This window comes from Symphalangus syndactylus, chromosome 11 (genome assembly GCF_028878055.3).
Source record: "Symphalangus syndactylus isolate Jambi chromosome 11, NHGRI_mSymSyn1-v2.1_pri, whole genome shotgun sequence".
NCBI lineage: Eukaryota > Metazoa > Chordata > Mammalia > Primates > Hylobatidae > Symphalangus > Symphalangus syndactylus.
The window spans coordinates 134,237,513-134,263,017 of NC_072433.2; the positions used below are offsets into that span (position 1 = coordinate 134,237,513).

General features: G+C 59.4%; 1 protein-coding gene across 2 annotated transcripts in view; it reads right to left on the bottom strand.

The window, feature by feature from the left end:
• Nucleotides 1–18,093, bottom strand: part of PIEZO1 (piezo type mechanosensitive ion channel component 1 (Er blood group)) — a 68,994-nt gene extending 50,901 nt beyond the window's left edge. Inside the window, exon 1 of one of the 2 annotated variants that reach the window (XM_055232798.2) lies at nucleotides 17,777–18,093. In XM_055232798.2, coding sequence (XP_055088773.1) covers nucleotides 17,777–17,840 — 64 coding nt within the window. In that variant the 5' untranslated portion in view covers nucleotides 17,841–18,093. The remainder of the gene's footprint in view (nucleotides 1–17,776) is intronic. The other variant, XM_063612525.1, reaches the window with a different exon arrangement.
• Between the last annotated feature and the right edge of the window lie 7,412 nt (nucleotides 18,094–25,505).

Below are 25,505 nucleotides of genomic sequence, written 5' to 3' on the forward strand. Positions count from 1 at the left end.
TCCTAGCACCTGGCAGAGGCCCAAAGGGGAAGCTCAGGCACACACCCACCTACCTCCAGGGCCCTGGGCCCAGCTGACTGCGCTGAACAGCCAGCCCTGCGGCCACAGGGCTAGGGCGGGTGGGACGCCGGGGGGCCCCACACATACTCTGGAAATTCAACAAACTCATGAAGCAACCAGGGGAAAAAAATCAACATTCTGGGCTCATAACCACTAGAAGGGCAGGGCACTGCTTAGCTCTCCCCCAGGATCACCAGCCCCAGAACGGGGACCCGGCCCCAGCTGCTCTCAGAGCCACAGGGACGATCGCCTCAGGCCACGAGGGCCGGGGCCACCCCAGGCTGGAACCCTGGGCCCCAACTGGCTAGAGTGGGCCTGAGTTTCCCCTTTCCATGAACTCTCAGAGAGCATTCACTTTCCTCTTCTCCACTTCCAAATGTTTTTAAAATGCAGAGAAGCACAAAGTAACACCCAAGGTCCTCACGGTCAACCTGTGAGTGCTGCAACTGCTCTGCCCGCACGCGCATATTCTACCAGGCATGGCTTTCCCATCAGCTTCTCCGATCGATCGGCTTCCCTGATTGATTGATTAGCTTCTTCCCGGATTGAGTGCGCTCTTCACTCATCTCCCCATTCCTCTCCTTCCCCAGAAGGAAACAGTCTCATGAGTCTCGGGACATCCTTCCAGGAAGGAGCCATTTCTGAGCTCTGGAATTCCATCCAGGGCCATCTGCAAGGGCATCCCTGGCCTGTGGCTGTGCTGAGACCCCGGGCCAGGCCCTGCTCATGAGGAAGGAGCTCAGGGGGGCTCTGCTGGGAGAGCTTTGAGTCACAAAAACAGCCCCCCCGCAGCCCAGAGCCTCCCAGCCCTGATCCTCCAGAGACCAGAATGACTGAGGCCGCAGGGAAGGGGACCAGCCACAAGGTTGAAGCTTCAGTCAGCTTTGGAACTCCCCCACTGCAGGCGACTGGCTGGGGTGGGAGCCGCCAGCTTCCCTGCAAACCCCTCCTCCACTCCCATCTCTCTCAGGACCCCAAGAGCCACATACCATCATACACTCGGCCACTGAGCCACACCCCCCATTTGCAGGGGGAGCCCACGTCACCCTCAGTCACCTAGGAAGGTGGAGTCACTGCTGTCCCCAGGCTCAGAGGAACCAGGGTCCCCATAGGTCACAGGGTGAGGCCACCCAGCCAGGGAGGGGCAGAGCCAGGCCAGAACAGCTCCACTGAGCCTTCTGCCTCAGGGTGACCCCACCCTGCCCTGCCCTGCCCTGCAGCCCCAACTCAGGACTACAGCCTTGAGGGATCGAGGGGACTCAAGCGAGCTCCCACCACTGCGGGGCAAAACCCACACTCCCTCCCTGACGCAACCCCCACGCCCTCGCAGACTTCCGGGGCTCCCTGACAGCACGAGACTCACGCACATGCTTCTCCTGCTCCCTCCCCCGGGTCCAGATCCCAGGTCCCTGAGATTTCCCCCAGGCCCTCCAGAGGGGACCCCGTGGACCAGACCGCTTTAGAGCAGAGGCCTGCAAACTGGGACCCACGAGCCCCCAAAGCCATGTGCCACCACAGTCGTGTCCTGGGGAGGGGGGCCCAGGGCTGCTGGCTGGTGGGGGCAGGGGCTGGGCTCCTCTTGCGCAGCCTGGCACACTGCCTGGGCCTCGCAGCCCCTCCCACCACGTCCCAGCTTAGCTCCTGGACCTTATGGCAGGGTGTCCCCATAGCTGTTCATGGCAGGCCGGCTCCAAGAAGCTCCCCAGGCCAGGAGGAGAAGCTAATTAAGTGGCCACTTAAGAGCAGAGAGTGGGTTTTTCCCCGTGGGGGGTGGGGAGGGGACTGGACGGTCCTGGCTAAAGCCTATGCATGTGCTCAGTTCCTGGAAAAAGGGGAGTGAGAAAGACGGACACACTGCCCTCTCACCCACCACATCCTGTTTTTATGGAAAACTAATCCAATTCCTAACAACAGAGCGAGCAGCCGACCTCCAGGGGTCCCGGGTGGCCCTGACAAGCGGCTTGTGGGCGGGGGCCCCCTAGTCCGTGTGGCAGGAGCTCGTCCACAGGGCAAGAGCGCTTCCCTCTCAGCCACTCCTCCCTCCTCCCTGGGGAGAGGCCAGGATGGATGCGCCCTTCCTGGCAGCGAGGGGCTGGCTGGCCATCTCCACCCCTGCAGCCTCAGCCAGGCCCTGCTCCCTTCTAGGCCTTGGCCAGTCTGGAGGGAGGGGGTGGTGCCCACAATGGGCAGGCCAGCGACACCACGAGCTGCAGGGCCCAGTCCTGGGCACAGTAGCATTGTGGCTGCAGATCCTGGGATTTGGAGCCAGAATAGCCATGGCCGGGGCCGGCTCCACCTTGGCAAAGCAAGCTGGGCCTCAGTTTCCTCATCTGTACAGTGAGGACGCCAGCCCTATTCACTGCAAAGGCCACACACTGAGATGTGCTAGGACACAGCAGCACCCGCACCCACTCTTGCTATGCAGAGTGGGGGCCCCGCACCCAAAGGGGCCAGAAGTATTTGCAGTTTGCGATTTTCTGGATTTTGGAATATTTACACATACACAGTGAGATGTCTTGGGGATGGGAATCAACACAAAATTCTATTTACTTTTCAATATATACCTCATACACATACCCTAAAGGCAGTCACATAATTTTATTTGTGTACATAGTGACGGGGATCTCACTATGTTACCCAGGCTGCTCTCGAACTCCTGGCCTCAGGTGATCCTCCCACCATGGCCTCCCACAGTACTGGGATTACAGGTGTGAGCCACCGTGCCCAGACCACACTTTCAATAATTCTGGCTTTTGACTGTGACCTGGCGCATGAAGTCAGGTCTGGAATTTTCCGCTTGTATTTGGATTTCGGACTTGGGGAGGGGGATGCCCAGGCTACAGCATCCTCGCATTTTCCTTACCAATATGAAGACAGACCTGCACAACACCTCGGCAGCAATGGAGCTGTGGGACCGGTCCCGCCTCCTCTCCTACCAACACACCTGACCGGAGCCCCCACCTCACACCCCCCGGCTCCATTCCTGAGCGTCAGGGCCAAGCCTGGGGACCTGCAGCCTCCAGTCAGCAGGCAGGAACAGAGCAGGGAGAGGACCCAAGGCCTGGCTGTTACTGCCTCCTCCTGAGGACCTGAGCCAGATCTGGGGCTGAGGCTCAAACAGAACCTGTAGCTCTGGTGGGCGGAGGGTGGTGGGAAACAGGGAGGGGCCAGGGTGGGCGGGGCCAGGACAAGCCTCCTGTCGCCTCTCCTAGCTCAGAGCTGGCCCTGCTCCTGCTCAGGTTAGAGGGAAAAGAGAGGCCGGCATGGGGCGGAGTGTGGTAAACAGATCCCCTAGGGGTTTATACCCCTTCCAATGCCACATGGCGGGGCGGTAGGGGGGCTCTGAGGCCCTCCTAACCTACTCTAACCTGGAGGCTCGGGACCCCCACGCCTCTGTCCCCGAGAGAGGAAATGAGGGACTGTTGGCGCATAGCCCGTCCCGGGGGAGGAGGACTGACGCCTCCCAGGGTGTCCTCCCTGCCCGCATGCCCCAGCCCCTCCCCACCCTCTCTCTAGGCAGAAAGTGCACAATCCGGTCTTCCCAAGCCTCGGTCTGTCAGGACAGAACCTGCCAAAGCCAGAGGAGGCCTGCGGGCAGCCCCACAGGACACCTGGCACACGGGACACATCCCCGAGACCTCTCAGCCTGATGCCTGCGCACAGCCCGCTCCCCAGTGACCAGGTCACACCTGCCCCCCAGCCGGGACCTGCCTGCATCACTTTCTAGCTGTGGACTTGGGAGCTGACTGGACCTTTAGGAGCCTGCAGTTCCTGTCTGTAGGGTGGGGGAACTGGAGCAGCTGCCTGGCCAGGCTGTAGCGAGGATGGCATGGTAAAGAATCCAGAGTCCGCCAGGACACTGAGCAGGGCGTTCTCCTCAGGGGCGGCTCCAGAACTGCAGTCCATCAGGAGAGGTGGCCGTTAGTGCCGGGGTCCCGCCATGGGCGGTGCCTGCCTGGGCCGCTGCCTTCCCTCTCGGCCTGAACACGGTCCTGGGTGGGGGTACTCTCCTGCTAGCTGCCCAGCACCTCCACCACCTGATGCCTTCGCTGCCAGTGACTCAGCCAGGCCGGCTGGCAGCCCAGCCACACCGTCACCCTGAGCATGCCCCAAGGTTCCCATGGAGCAGCTAGGTCCGGGCCAGATGTCCTCCACTGGGCCCTGCACGGCCCCGACGTAGGTGACACCAGCCACCACCAGAGTCTCCGGGCCTCACGTCCTCACCTGGGAGGCCACTGAAGTGCCCTGGGGGCTTGGGTGGGGAGCTCTAACTACAGGGATCCGGCAGGTGGCACTGGAGGGACTCCCTGCCGTCACACGCCCTGAGCGCAGGTGATTAAGAGGCTCTCGGCCCTCTCATCTGCAGGCGGGGCCTGGGCCAAGCGGCTCCACCCTCTCACATCCTGCTATGTGTTGCAAGGTCCTTCGGCCCCTGTCACATGACAGGTCGTATGGGTCCCGGAGAGCCAGAGCCGTGAGGCAGAGCAGGGCAGGCGCTAATCTCACAGGGAGATAAAAATCAACCGTGTGAAGGGCCCCACGGAGCAACCGCTACTGGCACCGGGCCCAGCCTTGTAGAAACTCTGCACCCAGTGACCCCACTTGGGAGGACCAGACCAGTTCCACTCTTAAAGACGAAGTGCTGGAGGCTCAGAGAGGCTGAGAGATTTACCCAACCACCGGCCCAATGGTGCTCAGCAGCAGAGCCAGGACTGGAAGCCGCATGTGACTATACACAGCTAAGGGTGAGGCGACAACAAGAAACCAGGCCAGGCGGGGCTCCCATCCCACCGCCTCCCTTGCTCTGCAGGCTCCAAGCACAGCAGGCAGGGAGGAGCACACAGCGTTCCTGACTGGGGGCTCGGCTCCCCACCGCTCACGCAGCTGCTGGGCTCAGGGGCCACACGCGCCCAAGCCTGAACCTCAGCAGGGCCACTCTACAAGTGCCCTGTGACAGTGTCCAGCAGAGGTCCCAAGCTAGCCATGGGGGTCCCCCTCAGCCCACAGTCAGGGCACGGCCATAGGGAGGTGCCAGGTGGGCCAAGGTTGCAGTGGTGACGTCCGGATGCACGTCCACCTGCGGCCCCAGGCCCTCCTGAGACTCTGGTCCGGATGCCCGTCCACCTGCGGCCCCAGGCCCTCCTGAGACTCTGGTCCGGATGCCCGTCCACCTGCGGCCCCAGGCCCTCCTGAGACTCTGGTCCGGATGCACGTCCACCTGCGGCCCCAGGCCCTCCTGAGACTCTGGTCCGGATGCACGTCCACCTGCGGCCCCAGGCCCTCCTGAGACTCTGGTCCGGATGCACGTCCACCTGCGGCCCCAGGCCCTCCTGAGACTCTGGTCCGGATGCCCGTCCACCTGCCCTCCTGAGACTCTGGGCATGGCTGTCAGAATGACCATCCCTGGTGCCACTGAGACCCCAGATCCAGCACTTGTGTCCAGCGCTAAAGTCCCAAGTCTGTGTCCAAGCTGGGAAGGAGGGCCCAAAATCCCAGACGTCTCACGGCAGCGAGTGGCTGGGGGTTGGGATGGCTAAGTGGGCTCCTGTGGCTTAGCCACCAGCTCGGAATATACTTTCCATGTGGACATGAGGCCCAGGTGCCAATAACCAACAGCCACGCTGGAGGTGAGGGCCCTGGGAGCCTACTGGCCCCTGCTCACGCTGCCCTGCAGGCCCCAGACCACAGGCAGGTGGCAGAGGGCATGGCTTCCTCCCTCATAAAAAGGCCTGTGCCCGGCAGGGCGCAGGGGTTCACACCTGTAATCCCAGCACTTTGGGAGGCCGAGGCAAGCGGATCATGAGGTCAATAGATCAACACCTTCCTGGACAACATGGTAAAACCCCGTCTCTACTAAAAATACAAAAATTAGCCAGGCGTGATGGCGGGTGCTTGTAATCTCAGCTACTCGGGAGGCCGAGGCAGGAGAATCGCTTGAACCTGGGAGGTGAAGGTTCCAGTGAGCTGAGATCGCACCACTGCTCTCCAGCCTGGCCAAAGAGTGAGACTCAGTAAGAAAAAAAAAAAAAAAAAAAGGCCTGTGCCCCTCCTCCCTGTTCTCTGAGGGGATGCCCGTAGCAGCCCTGGCTCAGTCTTCATGTCACCCCCTTGCAAATGTGCGAGCTCCTGAGGCCGCAGGCTGGGGTGGGCCATGGCAGGCCAGCCTCCCCTCCAAACGCCCACGGGACACGTGAGTGGAGGCACGTGGCTTCCAGCTGGCCCCAGGGGTGCCTGGAAGACTGTGTGAGCCTCTGGAATGTGAGGCGGCCTGTCTGTCCACCCAGAAGCTTCTGGCACTCCAGGGAGCTCAAGCTCGCTGTGCTCTGGAGGCAGCAATTACTCCTCCATCTGTCACCAGCGGTTCCAGCCAGCCCTCAGGTCCACGTGCCTCCTTCCTCCTGGGTCTCATTGATTCAGGCTGAGCCTCCCCCTCTGGCGCCCTAGTAACTCCTGGCCTCAAGCCCGGGCCCTCACTCAGGGGATCTGAGCAGAGGGGAGGCCTGAGACAGGACAGCCCTCCAAGAGTGGGGAGCCAACGAGGGACCCCCTGAATAGAAACCGCAGAGGAGGTCTGCCCACCCGGCATGGGGGCCAGGGAGAAGGTGGGCAGGGAGAGGGGCCTTGCCCGAGACCAGAGGTGGCCAGGGGCCGAGGGTCGGCAGGAAGCCAGGCGATGGGTGCAGCGCAGACTCTGCCTCCACGTGGCCCCTGCACGGCCCGGCCTCACTAGGGGAAGGGTAAAGACAGCGGCTGGCGCTTCCCCCCCAAAAAACCCCGGGGGCTCAAGGCCACCCCTGACGTCTCCAGACTTCTAGGGACAGGGCCTGATAGGGAAAAGGCTGACAGGTAGGTAGGGGGAGTGGACAGCAGCTACCTATTGGGGGAGAGGGATCCAGCCACCCTGCACCCGGGGTCCTCCTGGGTGGTCTTAGGAAGAGGGTCACTCGACCCCAGCCCCCCAGTGCAGGGCCCCACCGGAGCTTGCTCTGGGCACTTCTGGCCCTGCTGAAAGTCCCCTCAGGTGCCACCATCCCTGACCACCAACACCTCCCTGCAGGTCCCCCGAGTCCCTTCAGCACCGCAAGCCTCCTCCCCCCAACACTGCTGACCTTCAGAGATTGGGGCCCCTCCGGGACTCCCTCTCCTCTGGCTGGGAAGGTCTGTGCCCAGTGATAAGCTCTGGGACGCAGCTCCCAGCACAGCAGGAACCAGTCACCAGGCAGGGCTGGGTGGGCGTGGCCTGAGCCTCGAAGCGCATCATTGTCACCTCCTCCTGGCCTCTGCCTGCGCCCCCTTCCCACCCACAGGATGGCGACGCCCAGTGACTCCCTGACCAGGCTATAATAATATAAACTGGAGGTCTAGCCTGGTGATACATGACTGTAATCCCAGCTACTCAGGAGGCTGAGGCATGAGAATCGCTTGAACCCAGGAGGCGGAGTTTGCAGTGAGTCGAGATCATGCCACTGCACTCCAGCTTGGGCGACAGAGCGAGACTCTGTCTCAATAAGTAAATAAATAAAAATAATAATATAAACTGGAGAAAGACACCCATGGGTGCTGAAGAGGAAAACAGGCCCCAGCTGTGATAGCCAGGACAAATTGGGGTCAAGCAGACTCACTGCTGGGCTCCAGAGTCCCAAGCAGCGGCCCGGGCACCTCTGTACACCGCGTGGAGGAGAAACGGGTGGGCATCGCTGGCCCAGCTGCAGGTCTGAGCGGGGGTCCCAGGAAGCCTGAAACGGAAGCCGGCAATCCCGTGCTGACCCCATGAAGAAGGGCCGACCAGACAAGGACAAGGCCCAAGGGCAAAGGGACCGCTTGTCTCATGCCACAGTGGCTGGGGAGAGCACTCGTGGGGTACATGGGGCTCCCTGGAGGATTCCACAAGAAACACGGCACCCTGGATCCGGCTGTTCAGGAGCGAACGGTGCCCACACGGTCTAAGATACCTCAGCACAGTCTCTTGGGCACTGAAACCACCCAGGCATTCGGAGATGGTAATGCAAGGCCTGGGAATTAATCCCAGGAGAACCAGTGAAAGGAAGGAAAAACAGGCGCAAAGATAGTCGCTACGTGACGACAGGGCGGTGCTGGGAGGCCGGCTCACTCTGCACGGACCCAAAGGCACCCACTCAATCCAGCAGACACCCAGGGAGGCCCCGGCCTAGACAGTGAAGATGACAGAGTTCCCAGCCGTACGTGACACCCAGGACGTAAGTGAGTGAGGGGCAGGGTCTCCAGAGCATGGCAGAGGGGCCGTCCCTGACCCCGACAGGACGCAGGCCCTGGGGAGAGGCCTGGCTCCTGGAAGGTGAGCAGGAGTGCCTGGCACAGGCTAGAGCAGGAGGCAGAGGCACCCGCACGGGACACAGAGGATGCCAGGCCAGACCCAGCGACCAGGAGCCAGGCAGAACAAGGCCCAGCGCAGGCTGGATGCCGCGGCCGCCCACGCAGGCAGAGGACGTTCACTGGCAGGTGGAGCCCCTGACCAGAGCCCCACAAGAGCGTCCAGGCTTCATCTGAATGAAATGCCTGCTCTTAAAAACACATGGCGGGGGCCCGGCATGGTGGCTCACGCCTGTAATCCCAGCACTTTGGGTAGCCAAGGCGGATGGATCACCTGAGGTCAGCAGTTCGAGACCAGCCTGGCCAAAATGGTGAAACTCCGTCTCTACTAACAATACAAAAATTAGCCAGGTGTGGTGCTGGGCACCTGTAATCCCAGCTACTTGGGAGGCTAAGGCAGGAGAATCACTTGAACCAGAGAGGCGGAGGATGCAGTGAGCCAAGATCGTGCCACTGCACTCCAGCCTGGGTGACAGAGTAAGACTGTCAAAAAAAAAAAAAAAAAAAAGAAAAGAAAAGAAAAAAAGAAAAGACAAGACACGGCGAAGGGCAGGACAGGATTGGCAGCCATGGGCAGGGAGAGTGCATGCAGGAGGCTGGCTGATGGCACCAACAGGTCAAAAGACAAAAGACTCCATCGTTTAAACAGCTGGGAGACTTGAGGAGACTCCTCAGAAGAAGGCAATGCACACGCAGAGGCAAAGACCCTCGTTAGAGCCCAGGTCATGCAGATTAAAGCCACAGGAAGCATCAGCCAGAGCCGAAGCCTGGCTCCAGCACGTACAGCACAGGCCATGGGGCAGTCGGGGCCTCCGAGCCAGGCCCACAGGGTACTAGCTGGGGAGCGCAGAGATAGTTTCCTTTCAGGTTAAACACGTGCCACCTGGGACCCGAGATCCCACACCATGGTGCATAGGAGGGACGAGATGAGGCCAGGCGCAGTGGCTCACGCCTGTCATCCCAGCACTTTGGGAGGCCAAGGTGGGTGGATCATGAGGTCAGGAGATCGAGACCATCCTGGCTAACATGGTGAAACCCCGTCTCTACTAAAAATACAAGAAATTAGCCCGGCGTGGTGGCGGGCACCTGTAGTCCCAGCTACTCGGGAGGCTGAGGCATGAGAATGGCGTGAACCCGGGAGGCGGAGCTTGCAGTGAGCAGAGATCGTGCCACTGCACTCCAGCCTGGGGGAAAAAGCGAGATTCCGTCTCAAAAAAAAAAAAAGGGATGACATGCAGGGCCAGGACCTGGTGGCTCAGTTAGGGCATTGCCTGCGGCCCAGCTTCCCTTGGAGAGGCCCTGCTGGCTGCCCAGCCTTTGAGCAGCTCCTGTGTGCACATCTGGGAGGAGAGGAAGGGGAGAGGGTGTGTGCTCAGGGGAGGCGAGGCCATGGGGGGTTAGCAGGGAATGAACACAGGAGGGAACTGGGGGGCCACACACCAGGGGCAGAGCAGGGGATTTAGCAGACGGGACTGACTGCGGATGGGCCAGGGCTTGGGGACAGGACTGTGGGGCTGGACCCTGGCTCGCGGCAGGCCAGTCCAGTGCTGATACCCTCTCTGCCACCCACGGCCCCTGAGCCTGCACGTCCTCGTGTGTGCAACAGGGCTGCTGCTGCTGTCTATCCCGAGAGAGGAATGTGTGTGCTCATTCCCCGCCAGGCAGGAGATCTGAGCCCCGTTCAGTTCTTGGCAAGGACTAGAGGGAGGGAAGGGCCCACACCAGGCTGAAGCATCAGGATTTTCTTCTTCTTCTTCTTTTCTTTTTTGAGATGGAGTTTCGCTCTTGTTACCCAGGCTGGAGTGCAATGGTGTGATCTCGGCTCACTGCAACCTCCGCCTCCCGGATTCAAGTGATTCTCCTGCCTCAGCCTCCCGAGTAGCTGGGATTACAGATGTCTGTCACCACACCCGGCTGATTTTTGTATTTTCAGTAGAGACAGGGTTTTGCCATGTTGGCCAGGCTGGTCTCGTACTCCTGGCCTCGGGATCCGCCCGTCTCGGCCTCCCAAAGTGCTGGGATTACCAGCGTGAGCCACCGCGCCCGGCGGACCTGCTCTTTTAGGAAAAGCACAAAGGCGCACCCACCAAGGAGGGAGAAAGTGAAGGCAGTGGAGGCTGGGGCAGAGCCTTGCAGGCCACACGTCGCGGGGTCCTCATTGTCACTGGCCCACAGACAGGAAAGGAAAAGCAAATCCCTGTTGCGGCACGGGCAGTGGGATGGACGATGGCTTCCCTTTTCCAAACTCCCTTTCATGTTGCTTTAATGATGTGTTGTTTTAAACGGTACTTTAACCATAAACAGAAATCCAGTAAATGAGGGAGCAAGGGCCGCTTGGTGGCTGAGCTGCGTAGAGACAGACAGTGGGGGTCGCAGGCGACAGAGTGCAAACTGCAGGCCTTAGGGGGTCCAGGAGGTGAGTGAGACCAAGACCAGACCTGGGGTCCTTGAGGCCCCTCCCAAGCAGGCAGCCCCCAACCCACATCTGTCCCCTCCTTTGAGGCCCCTCCTGGGCAGGCGGCCTCCCCAAACCCGCGTCTGTCCCTCCCGCATGGCCCTCCAGGTTTGGCCACAGCCGCAGGCCTCCGGGAGCTCCTGCCGGGCTGGGAATCTGTTTAAGTCACGGTTGAGTTTCATTGTTTTCCCCGAGGCTAGAGGCTTCTAGACACACAGGAGGGAGGGTGGACAAACACACCCAGGCACTGCGGGGGTCCAGGACTCCCCTGCCTGAGGCCGCTCCCGCACGGTGTGGCTCACAGATGGGCATGGCCCGAGCCCCCTTCCTTCTTTTGGGGGTAGAGCTGTGGCATCCAGAGCCGGCCTTGTTCTTGACTCTTCCTGGGCCCATTTTAGCCACCCATCCACAGGCAAAGGAAACCACAGGGGGTGGCTGAGGCAGCTGCTGTCCCTCTTTAGCCTGAACCTAAGGAAGGAGAAGCGGCCCCAGCTATATATATACACAGAAAAATAGTGTGCAGATTGGAGCCTCGTAAACAGCCGGCAGCCAAACCCTGCCGGCCCGTCAGAGGGAGCCTGAAATACTCCCTGTAATTATGCTATTAAAACACACCCGAAAAATTGATCCACCCCACTCGGCAAAGGCTCCTGAGACAACGGCGGGGAATCGGGTGGCCACGCACGTCGGCCTAAGGGGCCCTGGCAGCACCCGGCAGGACAGCTGTCCACTGCACGCCTCAGAGCCGGCACCCGGGTCGGTCAGCGTCCCCACAGGCCCGGTGCCAGCAGCTGCCCAGATCCTCACCTGCACACAGGAAGGGTCCCTGCAACCCAGTGTCCACCATGGGGAAACATGAACGTGAGCAAAAATACGGCCCGCGGTGGGTGTGCGACCCCACACAGAAGGGCGAGAGGCTTGCCATCCCACACACTCAGGCATCCAGCAGCCACCGAGGCACAAGGCTGTGGCCCAGGGAAGGCACCTGGGGAAGCGGCTGTTCCAGCTGGGAGACAGACCCAGAGAACGGTGGCAGGTGGGGTACATGGCGTGTTCACCAGAGGCCTCCCACTGGAAACAGGGGAGGACAGAGGTTCAAAGGGTTAAAAAGGGAATTTAATCTGATTTACGACTTGACTTTTTTTTTTTTGAGACGGAGTCTCACTGCCCCCCAGACTGGAGTGCAGTGGCATGATCTTGGCTCACTGCAACCTCTACCTCTTGGGTTCAAGTGATACTCCTGTCTCAGCCTCCCCAGCTGGGAATACAGGTGCCCGCCACCATGCCCAGCTAATTTTTGTATTTTTAGCTGAGATGGGGTTTTGCCATGTTGGTCAGGCTGGTCTCAAACTCCTGACCTCAGGTGATCCACCTGCTCGGCCTCCCAAAGTGCTGAGATTACAGGTGTGAGCCACCATGCCCGGCAAGGGACCCCATTTTGGATGGCGTCAGGGGGAGCCCCATTTTCCTGGCACTTGTCACACTTTTCTTTCCCCGACTGTGCTCAGCATTGTGCTTTGTGAATAAACAGCAACGGTGCATCCAGAACCATGTAGGGCCCCCCAGCCTCCTTTCCTGGGTAGCTTGGGAGGGAGAGCAGGGAGCTCCAGCCCCACCCCAACACCCACCTCTACTGGCCCTGAACCAGAACTTGGACTTCTGGCTGCTGCCCAGAGCTCTGTCCCACAGGACCTGCGTGAGAGGATGCATGAATGAATGTGAGTGGTCAGGAATCTGCAGTGGGGTGGGCTGGCTGCAGACACCCCTGGGGACACGCTGTGTGTGCAGCATGAGGGATGCCGACAGCCCCACAGGTCCCAAGGAGCCTGTCTGCCCCACGACTGGGTGGTGAGTGGCCCCTTCCCCTCAGCTCCATGGAGGCCCGACGGACCCCCGGCCACTGCGGCATGCAGTGCAGCTGGGAAAGCACGTGTTCCGGGTCGCCTGGCCCCATGACTGTGCGAGGAATTCTGAGCCTTCCAGAGGGACGGCTGTCCCACCCCTGCCCTCACCCAGCCTGGGTGCGAGATCCAAAGCCCGAGAGACCTGAGACTTGGAAGCGGCTGTGAAGCTTTTACGGTGTCACTTACAGGGGAGGAAATCCAGACCCAGAGAAGGGGGTGAGGGCTCCGCACATTCAGAGCAAGACAGGGTCCGCTGCTGCCCAAGAGCCGCCACCAGGTTGGCCTTACCTCTGCCTGCCCACGTCCTCCCAGTGACCCTGTATCGGAGGTCCTCTTCAGGTGCCTCGGCCAGCAGGTGTGGGACTCAACCGCCAAGGAGAGGAGAAGCCTTCACCCTGGGCCTGTCCCTTCCCACCAGTGTGATCTTGGGTGTGTGAATTAACGTCCCTCACTCCAGAGTCCTAATCCAAGATACAGGCTCAAAAGCCACACCCTGAAGCCGGCAGAGGAGCTCAAAGGTCAAGGGCAGGACAGAAGGCAGATGCAGAGGATGCGGGTGGGGGTGGGGGAAGGGGGGTCCCGCCTCACAGTCACCCAGGAAACTCAGGCCTCAAGGCAGGCTAAGGCAGAGAGGGGCAGGGGCTGGCTGGGAACAGCTTGCCTTTCAGAAGAACACAGGACAGACACCCAGCAATGGTCCGTCCGTGCCAGATGTGTGTGTGGGATGCTGTGCTGGCTTCTAACCTGCTCTGTGAGCTAGCATTATCTACCACAAGGAAGGGCAAACTTGCTTTTGGAACCAGAAGAAAAAGCATATATAAACAAAGAAGCAAAAACCTGTCAGCCAGATGCAGTGGCTCATGCCTGTAACCCCAGCACTTTCGGAGGCTGAGGTGGGCAGATCGCTTAAGGTCAGGAGTTCAAGGCCAGCCTGGCCAAAGGACTGAAACCCCGTCTCTACTAAAAATACAAAAATTAGCTATCGTGCTACACACCTGTAATCTCAGCTACTCAGGAGGCTGAGGCAGGCGGATGGCTTCAGCCCTGGAGGCCGAAGTTGCAGTGAGCCAAAATCATGCCACTACACTCCAGTCTGGGTGACAGAGTGAGCCTCTGTCTTGATGGAAAAAAAAAAAAAAGTCTAATTGTCTATTTCTAAAATAGCTAAAGAGAAGACTAACATTTGGTTCAACTGAAGAGGGGATTTCTGAGGCCAGAAAGGCCAGGAATGGCTTCCTGCAAGATGCGGCTCTCACAGGACTCTGGAGACTGTGGTGGCCCCGTCTCAGGAGCGGGCTGCAGAGGGCAGATGAGGCCGTCAAGGCCCACGGTGGTTCCCCTTCATCTTTGCGCACTGAAAGCAAATGCACTGCCGAGTCAGCACAGGAGAGACACCGCCCAGGAAGCTGCCTTGGGGCCAGGATCACAGACTGTGCACCCCCACCTGCCCCCAGAGGACACTTCCTCTCTATGGGACCCTGGCAGCTGGGGCTGGAGCTCCCTGTGTCCTGGGCACCAGTGACCCACTGTGGGACGACCACCCGCTGTGACCCATCCTCAGCTCCTGCGCAGTCCCCGGCCCCTTCCCCAAACACGCACACATGTGCACACTCACACCTGCAGCCCTTGGTGCCGGAAGGCAGGCCCCCACGCTCTCCTGCTGACTCATCCAACCTCCAGGCCCAGCATGGAGACACAGTGCGCCCCTCTGCCACACAGGAGAGCTGATGCTCAGAAGGGGCCCCCAAGCCACAGAGGAAAGCAGCTCCCACCCTACTCTGCCACGGCCATGCTCTTCCCAGCACCCTCGGATGGGACAGGCCAGGGTTCAGTGCAGGTCCCGAGACCCCGGCACAGGCCTCCGAAGGGTGACTCTGCCATGCTGGGCTCGGCGGGTCTGCACTGCTGAGCAACTGTGAGCCAAGTGCCTGCTGTTCCCCAGCTTCTCGGCTGCCTCCCAGGGGTGGTGAGACTCTGATGGTGACAATGGTCTGAAAAAGGAGGAAGCATCCCTCATGCTAACTGGTGACACTTCTCAGTGACAATCAGTCTAAAGGAAGTGACGCCCAGCTTGCCGGCCGTGGGTGTGCCCCTAGGCTGTGCCACGAGGCACCCTGAAAAGCAGAAGCCATATTGTCAGCACACGTGGGTGTCCCCCAGTCAGTGACACAGTCCTGCAGCCCTGTCTAGATTTCCCGCTGATAGAACTGGAGGTGTGGTCCTGTATTATCAGAATCACAAATGCCGTTTTTTTCTTTCTTTTTTTTTTTTTTTTGAGACAGGGTCTGTCACCCAGGCTGGAGTGCAGTGATGCAATCATGGCTCACGGTAGCCTCCACCTCCTGGACTCAAACGATCATCCCACCTTGGCCTCCTGAGTAGCTGGGACTACAGGTGCACCACCACCATGCCCAGTTACTTTTCATACATTTTTCGTAGAGATGGGGATCTCTACGTTGCCCAGGCTGCTCTTGAACGGCTAGGCTCAAGCAATCCTCCCACCTTGGCCTCCTGAAGCTCTGGGATTGCAGGTGTGAGCCGTCGCGCCCAGCCCTGTCCTGACATCTCTCTAGAAGAGATGGGCCCTGATCCCCCAAGGCTCCAGCAACACTAGCTGAGACTGCTGAAGGAGGCCCCTGCTGCCTGTGGGCAGGGCAGCTCCCTGCCAGATTTTTGGGTAATGATCCTGCAATGGAGGGGGAGGGCGTGGGGGCCAGGGGCACCCCAGGATGACTCACACCCTCACCAGGCACTGTCTGGGCCAGCAAAGGCACACAGTGACTAATGCCTTCTGAAGGCCTCATTCATTTCCAAAACACCGTAGAAGTGCTTCCAGCCAAAGCTCGCCAGAGAGGGAGGGGGCACTCCAAAGAGCAAAGCCAGTGTCCCACCTCCGGCCAGGCCAGCTGAAGCTGCACATCGAGGGTCCGTCTGGAGCTGCCCACACCCCAGGGCCAGAGCCTGACTCAGGAGTCCCGGACAGCAGGCAGGCAGGGTTCTTGGCCGGCTCCACTTCCACCTCCCCCAGGCGACTGAGAGAAAACACTGAGACCCAGGCCCCATGCCCCATCCCCAGACACAGAATCAGTGTGGGGTATGGCCTGGGCTTCAGCATCTTTCACATTAAGAGACTTTATTTGGAGCCAGTTTTAGGTTGATGGGAAGTACTATACAGTCAGTCATCATTATTCTTTAAAAGTTTCATAGAAGACTGACATGTGGCCTGGGGTGAGCACCCCTGGGCTACCTCCCCATCCTCCCCAAGGAGGCCAAAAGCAAGAAGAACAGTGATCCCTCCCCCAGATCCCCCACGCGGATAGCAATCGAGGAGGCAGAACCCAGGCCCCATGACCAATGCCCAGGGGGCAGCAAACCACATGTGCCACAAAATCTGGCTCAACACCTGTTTAGGTACAGCCCATGAACTCAGGATGGCTTTTACATTCAATGGCTGGAAAAATACCAGAAGAAGATTTTGTGACATGAAAATATTTACCATCTGGTCACTTAAAGAAAAACATTGCCAACTCCGCCCAAGGAGCAGCCGCCGTCTGAGAGGGGGGCATTCCCTGCAGGGAGGACCCCCGCTCCCACTCAGACACAAGAGGAAATGGAACGATCGGTGTGAATGGGACATTTCAGAAGCTTTCCTGTTTCCCTCTCTAAGGCCTGTCAGCTCTAGACTCTGCCTCTGTGCCAGGCCGTCCTGCTTGTTTTTAAGGCACAGGAAGGAACATAGCCGGGCCCTGTTTACGGCCCATCTGACCCTGCACTGGGAGCAGGTCCCAGGCTGCCCAGTCCACACAGGGCTGACCACACTGAAGACAGTTGCTCAAAACCTCTGCTCTCCGGCCTCAATGGTTTTCATTGATTCCTGTCTAGAAAATCTTCCCCAAGTTTCACCAACTTTCTGTGCGACCGATCAAAACGCAGTCTGTCTGGGAGCCTCAGGCAGGCGGCTCTAGATCCCCAAAGCTAGCGCTGCGCAAGCTCCCACCTGGAGCAAGGGCTGTGGAAGGGCTTTTAGAATCAAAACGCCCCACCTGCCGTGTCCACGGCGGACTCCCAATGCAAACCATCCCACTTGACCGTGAGTTAGTTTCATCTGACTGCTTCCCAGCTCAGTCACACGTGGGGAGCCCCCGGGCAGAGGGCGCGGGCCATGGGTCCCGGGTAGGCCAGGGTCAGGAAAGGGGTAGGGGTGCCAGCCCGTGGAGCACCAAGCCACCCGGGTGTGCTTCGCGAAAGGGGCACCACTGCCCAGCAAGTAGGGGACACAGATGCCAGGACTGGGGACCCCTGCCCCGGCCTGACACCAGGCCACAGCCTCCGAGGGTGTCCCCTCCCCTAGACCAGGGCACAGGCCAGCCCACGCCCCTGCGAAACTGAGCCCGGTAGGGCAAGGGAGGAACCCACACTATTTTTTTTCCAAAGTGTGGGACCGCCTCAGTCCGGCAGACGGGGGTGCAGTGGTGAGCGGGGCTGGGCCCTGGGCACGGACGTTCGTTGGGCTCGGGAAGCTCCAAATTAAACAGCTCCAGGCAGGAAGCCCGCCTTCTCCCAGATTGTCAGGAAGTCCTGATGCAATTTTGCGCTTTTTTTTTTTTAAACCCGAAAGAGAAAAAGAGATTCGTGCTCCCCCAACCACCGCTCCGGCCCTTCCCACCCGGACAAACACCGCCTCCCCCGGCGGCCCCCTCTCCGCAGCACCCCGGCGGAGACGCCAGCCTCGCTATCCCCGGCGCTCGCTCGACCGCCCCCGTGGGCACGCGGTGCCGTCTCCCCCACCCGCCGCCGCCCTTCCAGCCCGGCCCTGGGACAGGAGCCCCGCCGCCGCCTGGCGCGCTCATGCTTCAGGAATGCGGGCACCCGGGTCGCGCGTCCCTGGGAATCTCCGCGCCCGCTCGCCCACAGCCCTCACCCCGGCCGGCGTCGTCCGGTGTCCAGGCCGTGGGGAGCCGAGACGCAGCCCCCTCCCGTCGCCCCCAGGCGCCCGCCCCCCACTCACCAGCCAGCAGCGCGCAGGGCAGCAGCAGCCAGTACAGGACCGCGCCGAGCACGTGCGGCTCCATGGCTGGAGGGCCCAAGGCCCGGCCCGGACCGAGCGGACGCCGCGGCGCTATGGGGCGGTGCGGGGGCCCCGGGGCCGGCGCGCCATGGCTGACCCGCGGGGACCCGCGCGCCGCCTTCTCCTCTTCCTCCTCCTCCGGCCGCGCCGCGGGTGCCGACGTCCCAGGCCCGCGCTCGCTCAGGCGTCCGCCCTGCCCCTCGGCGGAGCGCAGCGCTCAGCAAACTGAGGCCGAGCTGGGCCGGACGGCGGCTCCCGCCCTCCTCCGCCCGCGGGCCTTTATAAGCTCGGCCCCCGCCCGCCCTCCCCGGCGTGCCCGCCTCCGCGCTTCCCCGACGGCCCGGCGCGCCCAGGCACCCCCTCCGCTGTCCGGCGCGGCCCGTCCCGCCTCCGGCCTGCCCTGGTGCGTTGGAGCCTGGAGACCCCCGACCGGCGCTGGCCCGGAGCGGACCCCTCCCCTCCCCTCCCGCAGCCTTGGCCCCGCGGCTCCGAGCGTGCGCCGCGGTGGGCAGGGGCGCTTCTCGCTGGGTGGGCCGGGGCTGGGGCTGGGGCCGGGGCGCTACATAAGGGGTCCCGGGGCTTCTGGCTCCCCCAGGCAGCGCCCCACGCGCAACTGCACCCGGCGTGCCCGAGCGACTTTCGCTTTGCTCCCCGAGGCGCGAGCACGCAGCGCCCCCTGGGGACCGTGGGGAGGCTCGGAGTTCCCGCGGCGGCCGGGCCTAGTGGTCCCGGAGGGAGCACGCGGGATGCTCGGGTCCCAGCAGTGCCGCGCGATGCGCGTTGCTCTGACGGGGGCTCGGGGGCTGCTCCCAGCCAGGCCGGCCACCACGCGCGGCTTTGCCCGGGTCGCTCTGGCGTGAGACGGTGAGAGTGACAGCCACGGTCTGTGCACCTGCTGCCGCGGCGCCCTGCCACAGAGAGGCAGGGTCTGAGTCCAGGGTGTTCAGGACCCTCACCCAGGCCACGCCAGTTTGGCCTTCGTCTGCCCTTGAGGTGGGCGCAGAAAGAAAGAGGGAGAAGGGCCCCACACCGTTTAATTGGGCTCAGTCCATGGCTCCCAAACTCAGCTGCGTAAGGCAGTGAGTGCGGCTGGGGGGACTGTGGCCACTGAGCCTCAAGGCACTGGCAACTCATGAGACCCCAGCACAAGCCCACACCCTCCAGCTCAAAAAAAAAAAGATGGCGGGATAGTGGCTCAGGCCTGTAATCCCAGCACTTTGGGGGGCTGAGGCAAGGGGGTAGGAGGTGGGGGGGATCACTTGAGGTCAGGTGTTCGAGACCATCCTGGCCAACATGGTGAAACCCCATCTCTACTAAAAATACAAAAATTAGCCGAGCGTGGTGGCGGGCGCCTGTAGTCCCAGCTACTCAAGAGGCTGAGGCAGGAAAATCGCTTGAACCTGGGAGGCGGAGGTTGCCGTGAGCCGAGATCATGCCACTGCACTCCAGCCTCAGTGACAAGAGCCAAACTCCATTTAAAAAAAAAAAGCAGGAGTGGAGATTTTCATGGGAAGTCTAGTGTTTAAAGGCTGATATAGGCCGGGCGCGGTGGCTCACCCCTGTAATCCCAGCACTTTGGGAGGCCGAGGCGGGTGGATCACGAGGTCAGGAGATCGAGACCATCTTGGCTAACACAGTCAAACCCCATCTCTACCAAAAATACAAAAAAATTAGCCGGCCATGGTGGCGGGCGCCTGTAGTCCCAGCTACTCGGGAGGCTGAGGCAGGAGAATGGCATGAACGCTGAAGACAGAGCTTGTAGTGAGCCGAGATCGCCCCACTGCACTCCAGCCTGGATAACAGAATGAGACTGTCTCAAAGAAGAAAAAAAAAGGCTGATTTACTTTCTCTGCAAGTCTCGCCCTCTGGTCAGGCTTTGAAAAGTTGCTGCAGAGGTGGGGAAGTCTGGGAGCTTGTCCTACAGATGGACTTGCAAAGGTGGAGGATGTCCTAGAATTGTTAAAGTAGCAAAAAGCAGAAAAACTCTCCACCCAGAAAAGCCTGTCAAATAAATGATAGTGTGTCTCACAGTGGAGTGCTATGCAGCAGGTAAAAAAGAGAATCTGGCTACGTGTTTTGTATCCACATGAAGCTAAGATACAAAGTTACCATGCACCAGCAGTTAGAGAGAATCCTGCAATTGCTCTGTTATCCAGGAGGAACAATTGCTAAGTTACAGTGTTACAATTGGGAAAAGCAAGCAGGTACACTCAGGGCCACGCTCACCCACTTGGGGTGGGAGGGAGACCTGGTCTTCACCTATACCCTTTGGTGCTGTTTTAATATTTTGCTTCATACATTATCCACTTATTCACAAAATACAATTAGCAAAATGGAGACAAATACTCTGAAAAAGATCTCTGCTTGCCAACCAGGGAGAGGTGGGGTGGCCAAGGGCAGGGGAACCCACCTGTGCCCAGTCCACGGCCCGTTCAGGAATTTGGACCATGTTCTAACTCAACCCCTGTTGCAGAAGAGGATGCTAAGGGCCAGAGCGGGATAACCATTTGCCAAAGGAATAAGACCAGCCTTTGCACCCAGCTTTCCAGATTCCAAGTCCAAAGCCACTCCTGTCCCACTGCCCCACAGCTGGGAGCCCTTTCTCAGCTTGCTGTTGCTTTTTATTTTTGTCGCTGTTTAAAACAGTGATTTTTTATTTTATTGTATTTTCTTGAGACAAAGTCTCCCACTGTTGTCCAGGCTGGAGTGCCGTGGAGCAATCTCGGCTCACTGCACCCTCTGCCTCCAGAGTTCCAGTGATTCTCCTGCCTCAACCTCCCACGTAGCTGAGATTACAGGCGTGTGCCACCACACCTGGCCAACTTTTGTATTTTTGGTAGAGATGGGATTTCAAAATGTTGGCCAGGTCTTGAACTCCTGACCTCAAATGATCCACCTGCCTCGACCTCCCAAACTGCTGGGATTACAGGGGTGAGCCACCGCGCCCGGCCAGTGACTCAGTCTTGGGAGAGCAACAATGGTCAGGTCCCCTTGGGAGAGAGGAATAGCCAGGGCAGGGGGGGTCAGAGGGACTTTAAGCTTTATCACGCAGGTTGTAACTTTTTCCCCAGTGATATAATATAGTCATCATTAGTTGTCTATACTTAAAAATTAATTGCAGGCTGGGTGTGGCGGCTCACGCCTGTAATCCCATCACTTTGGGGGGTTAAGGCAGGAGCATGGCTTGTGGCCAGGAGTTGGAGACCAGCCTGGACAACATAGCAAGACCCCATCTATACAAAAAGTAAAAATTAGCCAGGCACGCCAGCCAGGCACGGTGGCTCATGCCTGTAATCCCAGTACTTTGGGAAGCTGAAGCGGATGGATCACAAGGTCAGGAGTTTGAGACCAGCCTGGCCAACATGTGAAACCCTGTCTCTACTAAAAATACAAAAATTAGCCAGGTGTGGCAGCAGGCACCTGTAATCCCAGCTACTCGGGAAGCTGAGGCAGGAGAATTGCTTGAACCTGGGAGGCAGAGGTTGCACTGAGCCAAGACCACGCCATTACACTCCAGCCTGGGCGACAGAGCGAGACTCCGTCTCAAAAAAAAAAAAAAAAAAAAATTTGCCAGATGCGGTGGTGCCTGCCTGTGGTTCCAGCTACTTAGGAGGCTGAGGTGGGAGGATCTCTAGAGCCCAGGAGGTGGAGGCTACGGTGAGTAGTGATGGTGCCACTGCACTCCGGCCTGGGCAACAGAGCAAGACCCTGTCTCAAAAATAATAATAATTTTGGCCAGGCACTGTGGCTCACACCTGCAACACCAGCACTTTGGGAGGCTGAGGTGGGTGGATCATTTGAGGTTAGGGGTTCAAGACCAGCCTGGCCAACATGGTGAAACCCTGTCTCTACTAAAATTACAAAAATCAGCCGGGCATGGTAGCGCATGCCTGCAGTTCCAGCTACTCAGAAGGCTGAGGCAGGAGAATCACTTGATCCCAGGAGGTGGAGATTGCAGTGAGCTGAGATCATGCCACTGCACTCCTGCCTGGGTGAAAGAGCAAGATCCTGTCTCAAAAAAAAAATAAAGTAAATAATAATTTTAAGAGGAAACAACCCCAGAGTCTGTTAACGGAGTGTAGAAACAAAATGTGGTCTGTTCATACAATCTGATATTATTTGTCCATAAAAAAAAATGAAACTCTGATGTACGCTACAACAGGGATGAACTTGTGTGTGTGTGTGTGTGTGTGTGTGTGTGTGTGTGTGTGTGTGTGTGTGTGACAGGGTCCCACTCTGTCACACAGGCTACCAGGCTAGATTGCAGTGGTGCAATCATGGCTCCCTGTAACCTGGACCTCAGACTCAAGGAAGCCTCCCACTTCAGCCTCCCAAGTAACTGGAACTACAGGCATGCACTACCACACCCAGCTAATTTTTTTTCCCATAGAGATGGGGTCTTGCTGTGTTGCCCAGGCTGGTCTCAAACTCCCAGGCTCAAGCAATCCTCCTGCCTTGGCCTCCCCAGGTGCTGGGATCACAGGTGTAAGCCACCACGCCAGCATGGGGCTGGACCTTGAGCACAGGACATGGAGGGAAGGGGGCCAGGCACAGAAGGAAGGCACCGTGTGGCTCTGTGTACTCTGAGAGCAGAGGGTAGTTACCAGGCCAGAGGGGGAAGTGGGCAGCTGTTGTTTAACAGTGGCAGAGTTTCTCTTTGGGGTGATGAAAAGATTCTGGAAATAGTAGTGTTTTTTTTTTTTTTTTTTTTTTTTTTTTGAGACGGAGTCTCGCTCTGTCGCCCAGGCTGGAGTGCAGTGGCGCAATCTCGGCTCACTGCAAGCTCCGCCTCCCGGGTTCACGCCATTCTCCTGCCTCAGCCTCTCCCAGTAGCTGGGACTACAGGCGCCCGCCACCACGCCCGGCTAATTTTTTATATTTTTAGTAGAGACGGGGTTTCACCGTGGTCTCGATCTCCTGACCTCGTGATCCACCCGCCTCGGCCTCCCACAGTGCTGAGATTACAAGCGTGAGCCACCGCGCCCGGCGTGGAAATAGTCGTGTTTATACAACATTGTAAATGAGCTTAATGCCTCCAAATTGGACACTTAAAAATGATTTAAAAGGTACATTTATATTATGTATTTTTATGATGATAGATAATTTTAAGAAATATGTACATAGTTAAAACAATTTTCAGGCTGGGTGCAGTGCCTTGTGCCTGTAATCCCAGCACTTTGGGAGGCTGAGGTGGGAGGATCACCTGATATGGCGAGTTCGAGACCAGCCTGGCCAACATGGCAAAACCTCGTCTTAAATAAAACTACAAAATTAGCTGGGCATAGTGGCGCGTGCCTGTAATCCCAGCTACTCGGGAGGCTGAGGCAGGAGAATTGCTTGAACCCAGGAGGCGGAGGTTGCAGTCAGTCGAGATCGTGCCGTTGCACTCCAGCCTCGGCAACAAGAATGAAACTCCATCTCGAAAACAAACACAAACGAGAAACAATCTTCATGCAGTGGACTCTATGCCTCCCTCGCAGCCAAGATCCCTCCCCAGAGGCAACCACAGTCTCCGTGTCTTCTGCATACTGCTTTCCTGACTCCTTGTCAGGGACTGTGACATTCGGGGACTTCTTGTTTTATTTCCCTGAGTGAATTCCCATTGGGTTCCCCAGCCTCCCTTTCCTGGAAACCAAGAACAGGAACTGATCAGCGGGGCACAAACTCCCACCTGCTCCTGCCGAGGGTCCTGGGTTCTTCTAAGGGGTGGTCCCAGCCGAGGCACCGAGCTGGGGGCTCTGCAGACCAAACAGGCAAAAGGCCGTTTCTTCACAGGCAGCAGACAAGTTCCCACTGCCCGTACATCTGATTCCCCACCCCCGCCCCCGCTCTTTTGCAGCCCAGCCGAGGGAGGAAGCCTGCGGTCACTGCTATCGCTGCCTGCCTCTGTGGGAGCCAGGCCCGGTCCTCAGGGAAGCTCTGAAGCTGGGCAGCGTGTGCCCAAGCCATGCCTCTCACTGCCTTGAGGTCTTGGACAAGCTACAGAGCCCCAGGAGCCTCGACCCCCTCCTCGCCTGTAAAGCGAGGGTCCTGCCTGCTGCTGCTCAGAGGAGGGTTGAGTGAGATGCCCGCGTGGAACACACCTGGGAAACAGCATGTGCTCTCCTGCCTTTTGGGAGGACACAAACTTCAGGTACTTCGCAGACATCGAACATACCAACTGTGATATGCCATGATATCCCACGGGGAGGAGAGGGGAGTGGAGGGGGGCAGGGGATGGGAGGAGAGGGGAGTGGAGGGGGCGTAGGGGAGGGGAGGGGAGGGGAGGGGGGCAGGGGATGGGAGGAGAGGGGAGTGGAGGGGGCGTAGGGGAGGGGAGGGGAGGGGAGGGGAGGCCTCACTATCATCCCCCATGGCTGGCCTCAGTAACCATCCTCCTCTCCCACCCACCTGCCCACTGGGAGCTGACCTGGGGGCCCCTGCCACCTGCCTGCCCGAAGCTGGCATTCGGCTCCATCCATGCTCAGGGTGCTACCTCACTGACGTCAGCAATGGACCTGCCTGGACACCTGTGGCTTGAAGTCCGGCCTGGAACCTGCCTGCTGGCCTCAGCGGCCAGCTGAGGGTTAGAAGGTTGGCATTAGGACCCTGGAACGTGGCCAGGAGCCCTGTGACAAACCCCTACCAGCAGCGAAGGGGGCACTGAGGCCCCTAAGCTGTGGCGAGGAAGCTGGGATGAAGACACCGATCTGTCCCTGGCTCTCACCATCCCCACCTCACCCGTAAAACCAGAGCCCAGCTGGATGCGCTGATGGGAAGGACACGGCCAACACTGACCTGCAGACCAAGGGCCCAGGCCGGAGCGCAGACACTGCCCTGAGTGAAGATGAACCACGCACTCTCCTGCAGCCACCCATGTGGTCTTGTGGCCCCGTGTGGTCTCATGGAGTAAGTGCAGTGCTCGGGGCTTCAGAGACAGGCACAGATGGGCTGGAACCACGATCCGCCCGGCCCTCCAAGCTCGGCCCCCAGTGGGGTCTCTGAGGAGCAGTGGTGGCTGCTTGGGCCCTGCTCGGGAGGGTACAAAATTGCTGACTGCTCCGGGCAGCAGTGGGGATGAGCTGAGCATCACCTGGGTGAAGAGAAGGAAGTCCTGGAACCAGCCTGGGCCCCAGCTCAGTACTCGCGGGCACCTCTGCCCTGCTGACTCAGCCACCCCCGCTCCTGGCCCACCCAGTGGCTGGCTTTCCTGGGGGCCTGGTCAGAGCTGAAAGAGGAGCGACCGGCCCCCTGCCGCCTGCCATGTCCTGCCCACACTTCTGGGTCCAGACCCTCCCGGCCGCTTGAGGGTGGAGCAGGTGACACGTGGTCCTCGGAGTCCTGGCTTTCAGGCAGTACCCAGGACAGAGGAGGTTTTCCCAGAGAGCCTTTCCTCCTCCAGCCGGAACACTCTGCGGCTCCCACGTACATTTGGCTCTGGTGACTCTGGCCCCATGCCGATCCCGCAGATGGAGGTCACAGTGAGGCGCAGAGCCCTGTGTGGGTGGCGTCCTCTCATGCCCTGGGGCTCTGGTTGGGAGCAACAAAGGGAGAAAGGAGGTCTAGGGGCATTCAGGCCCCAGGGGGCATGACAGGGACCTCCTGTCTTCAGTCCCCTCCTCTCGGCTCAATACAGTGGCCACACCCCCTCTTCACTGCTCAGTCCCCCCACTGCACCGACCACACAGGG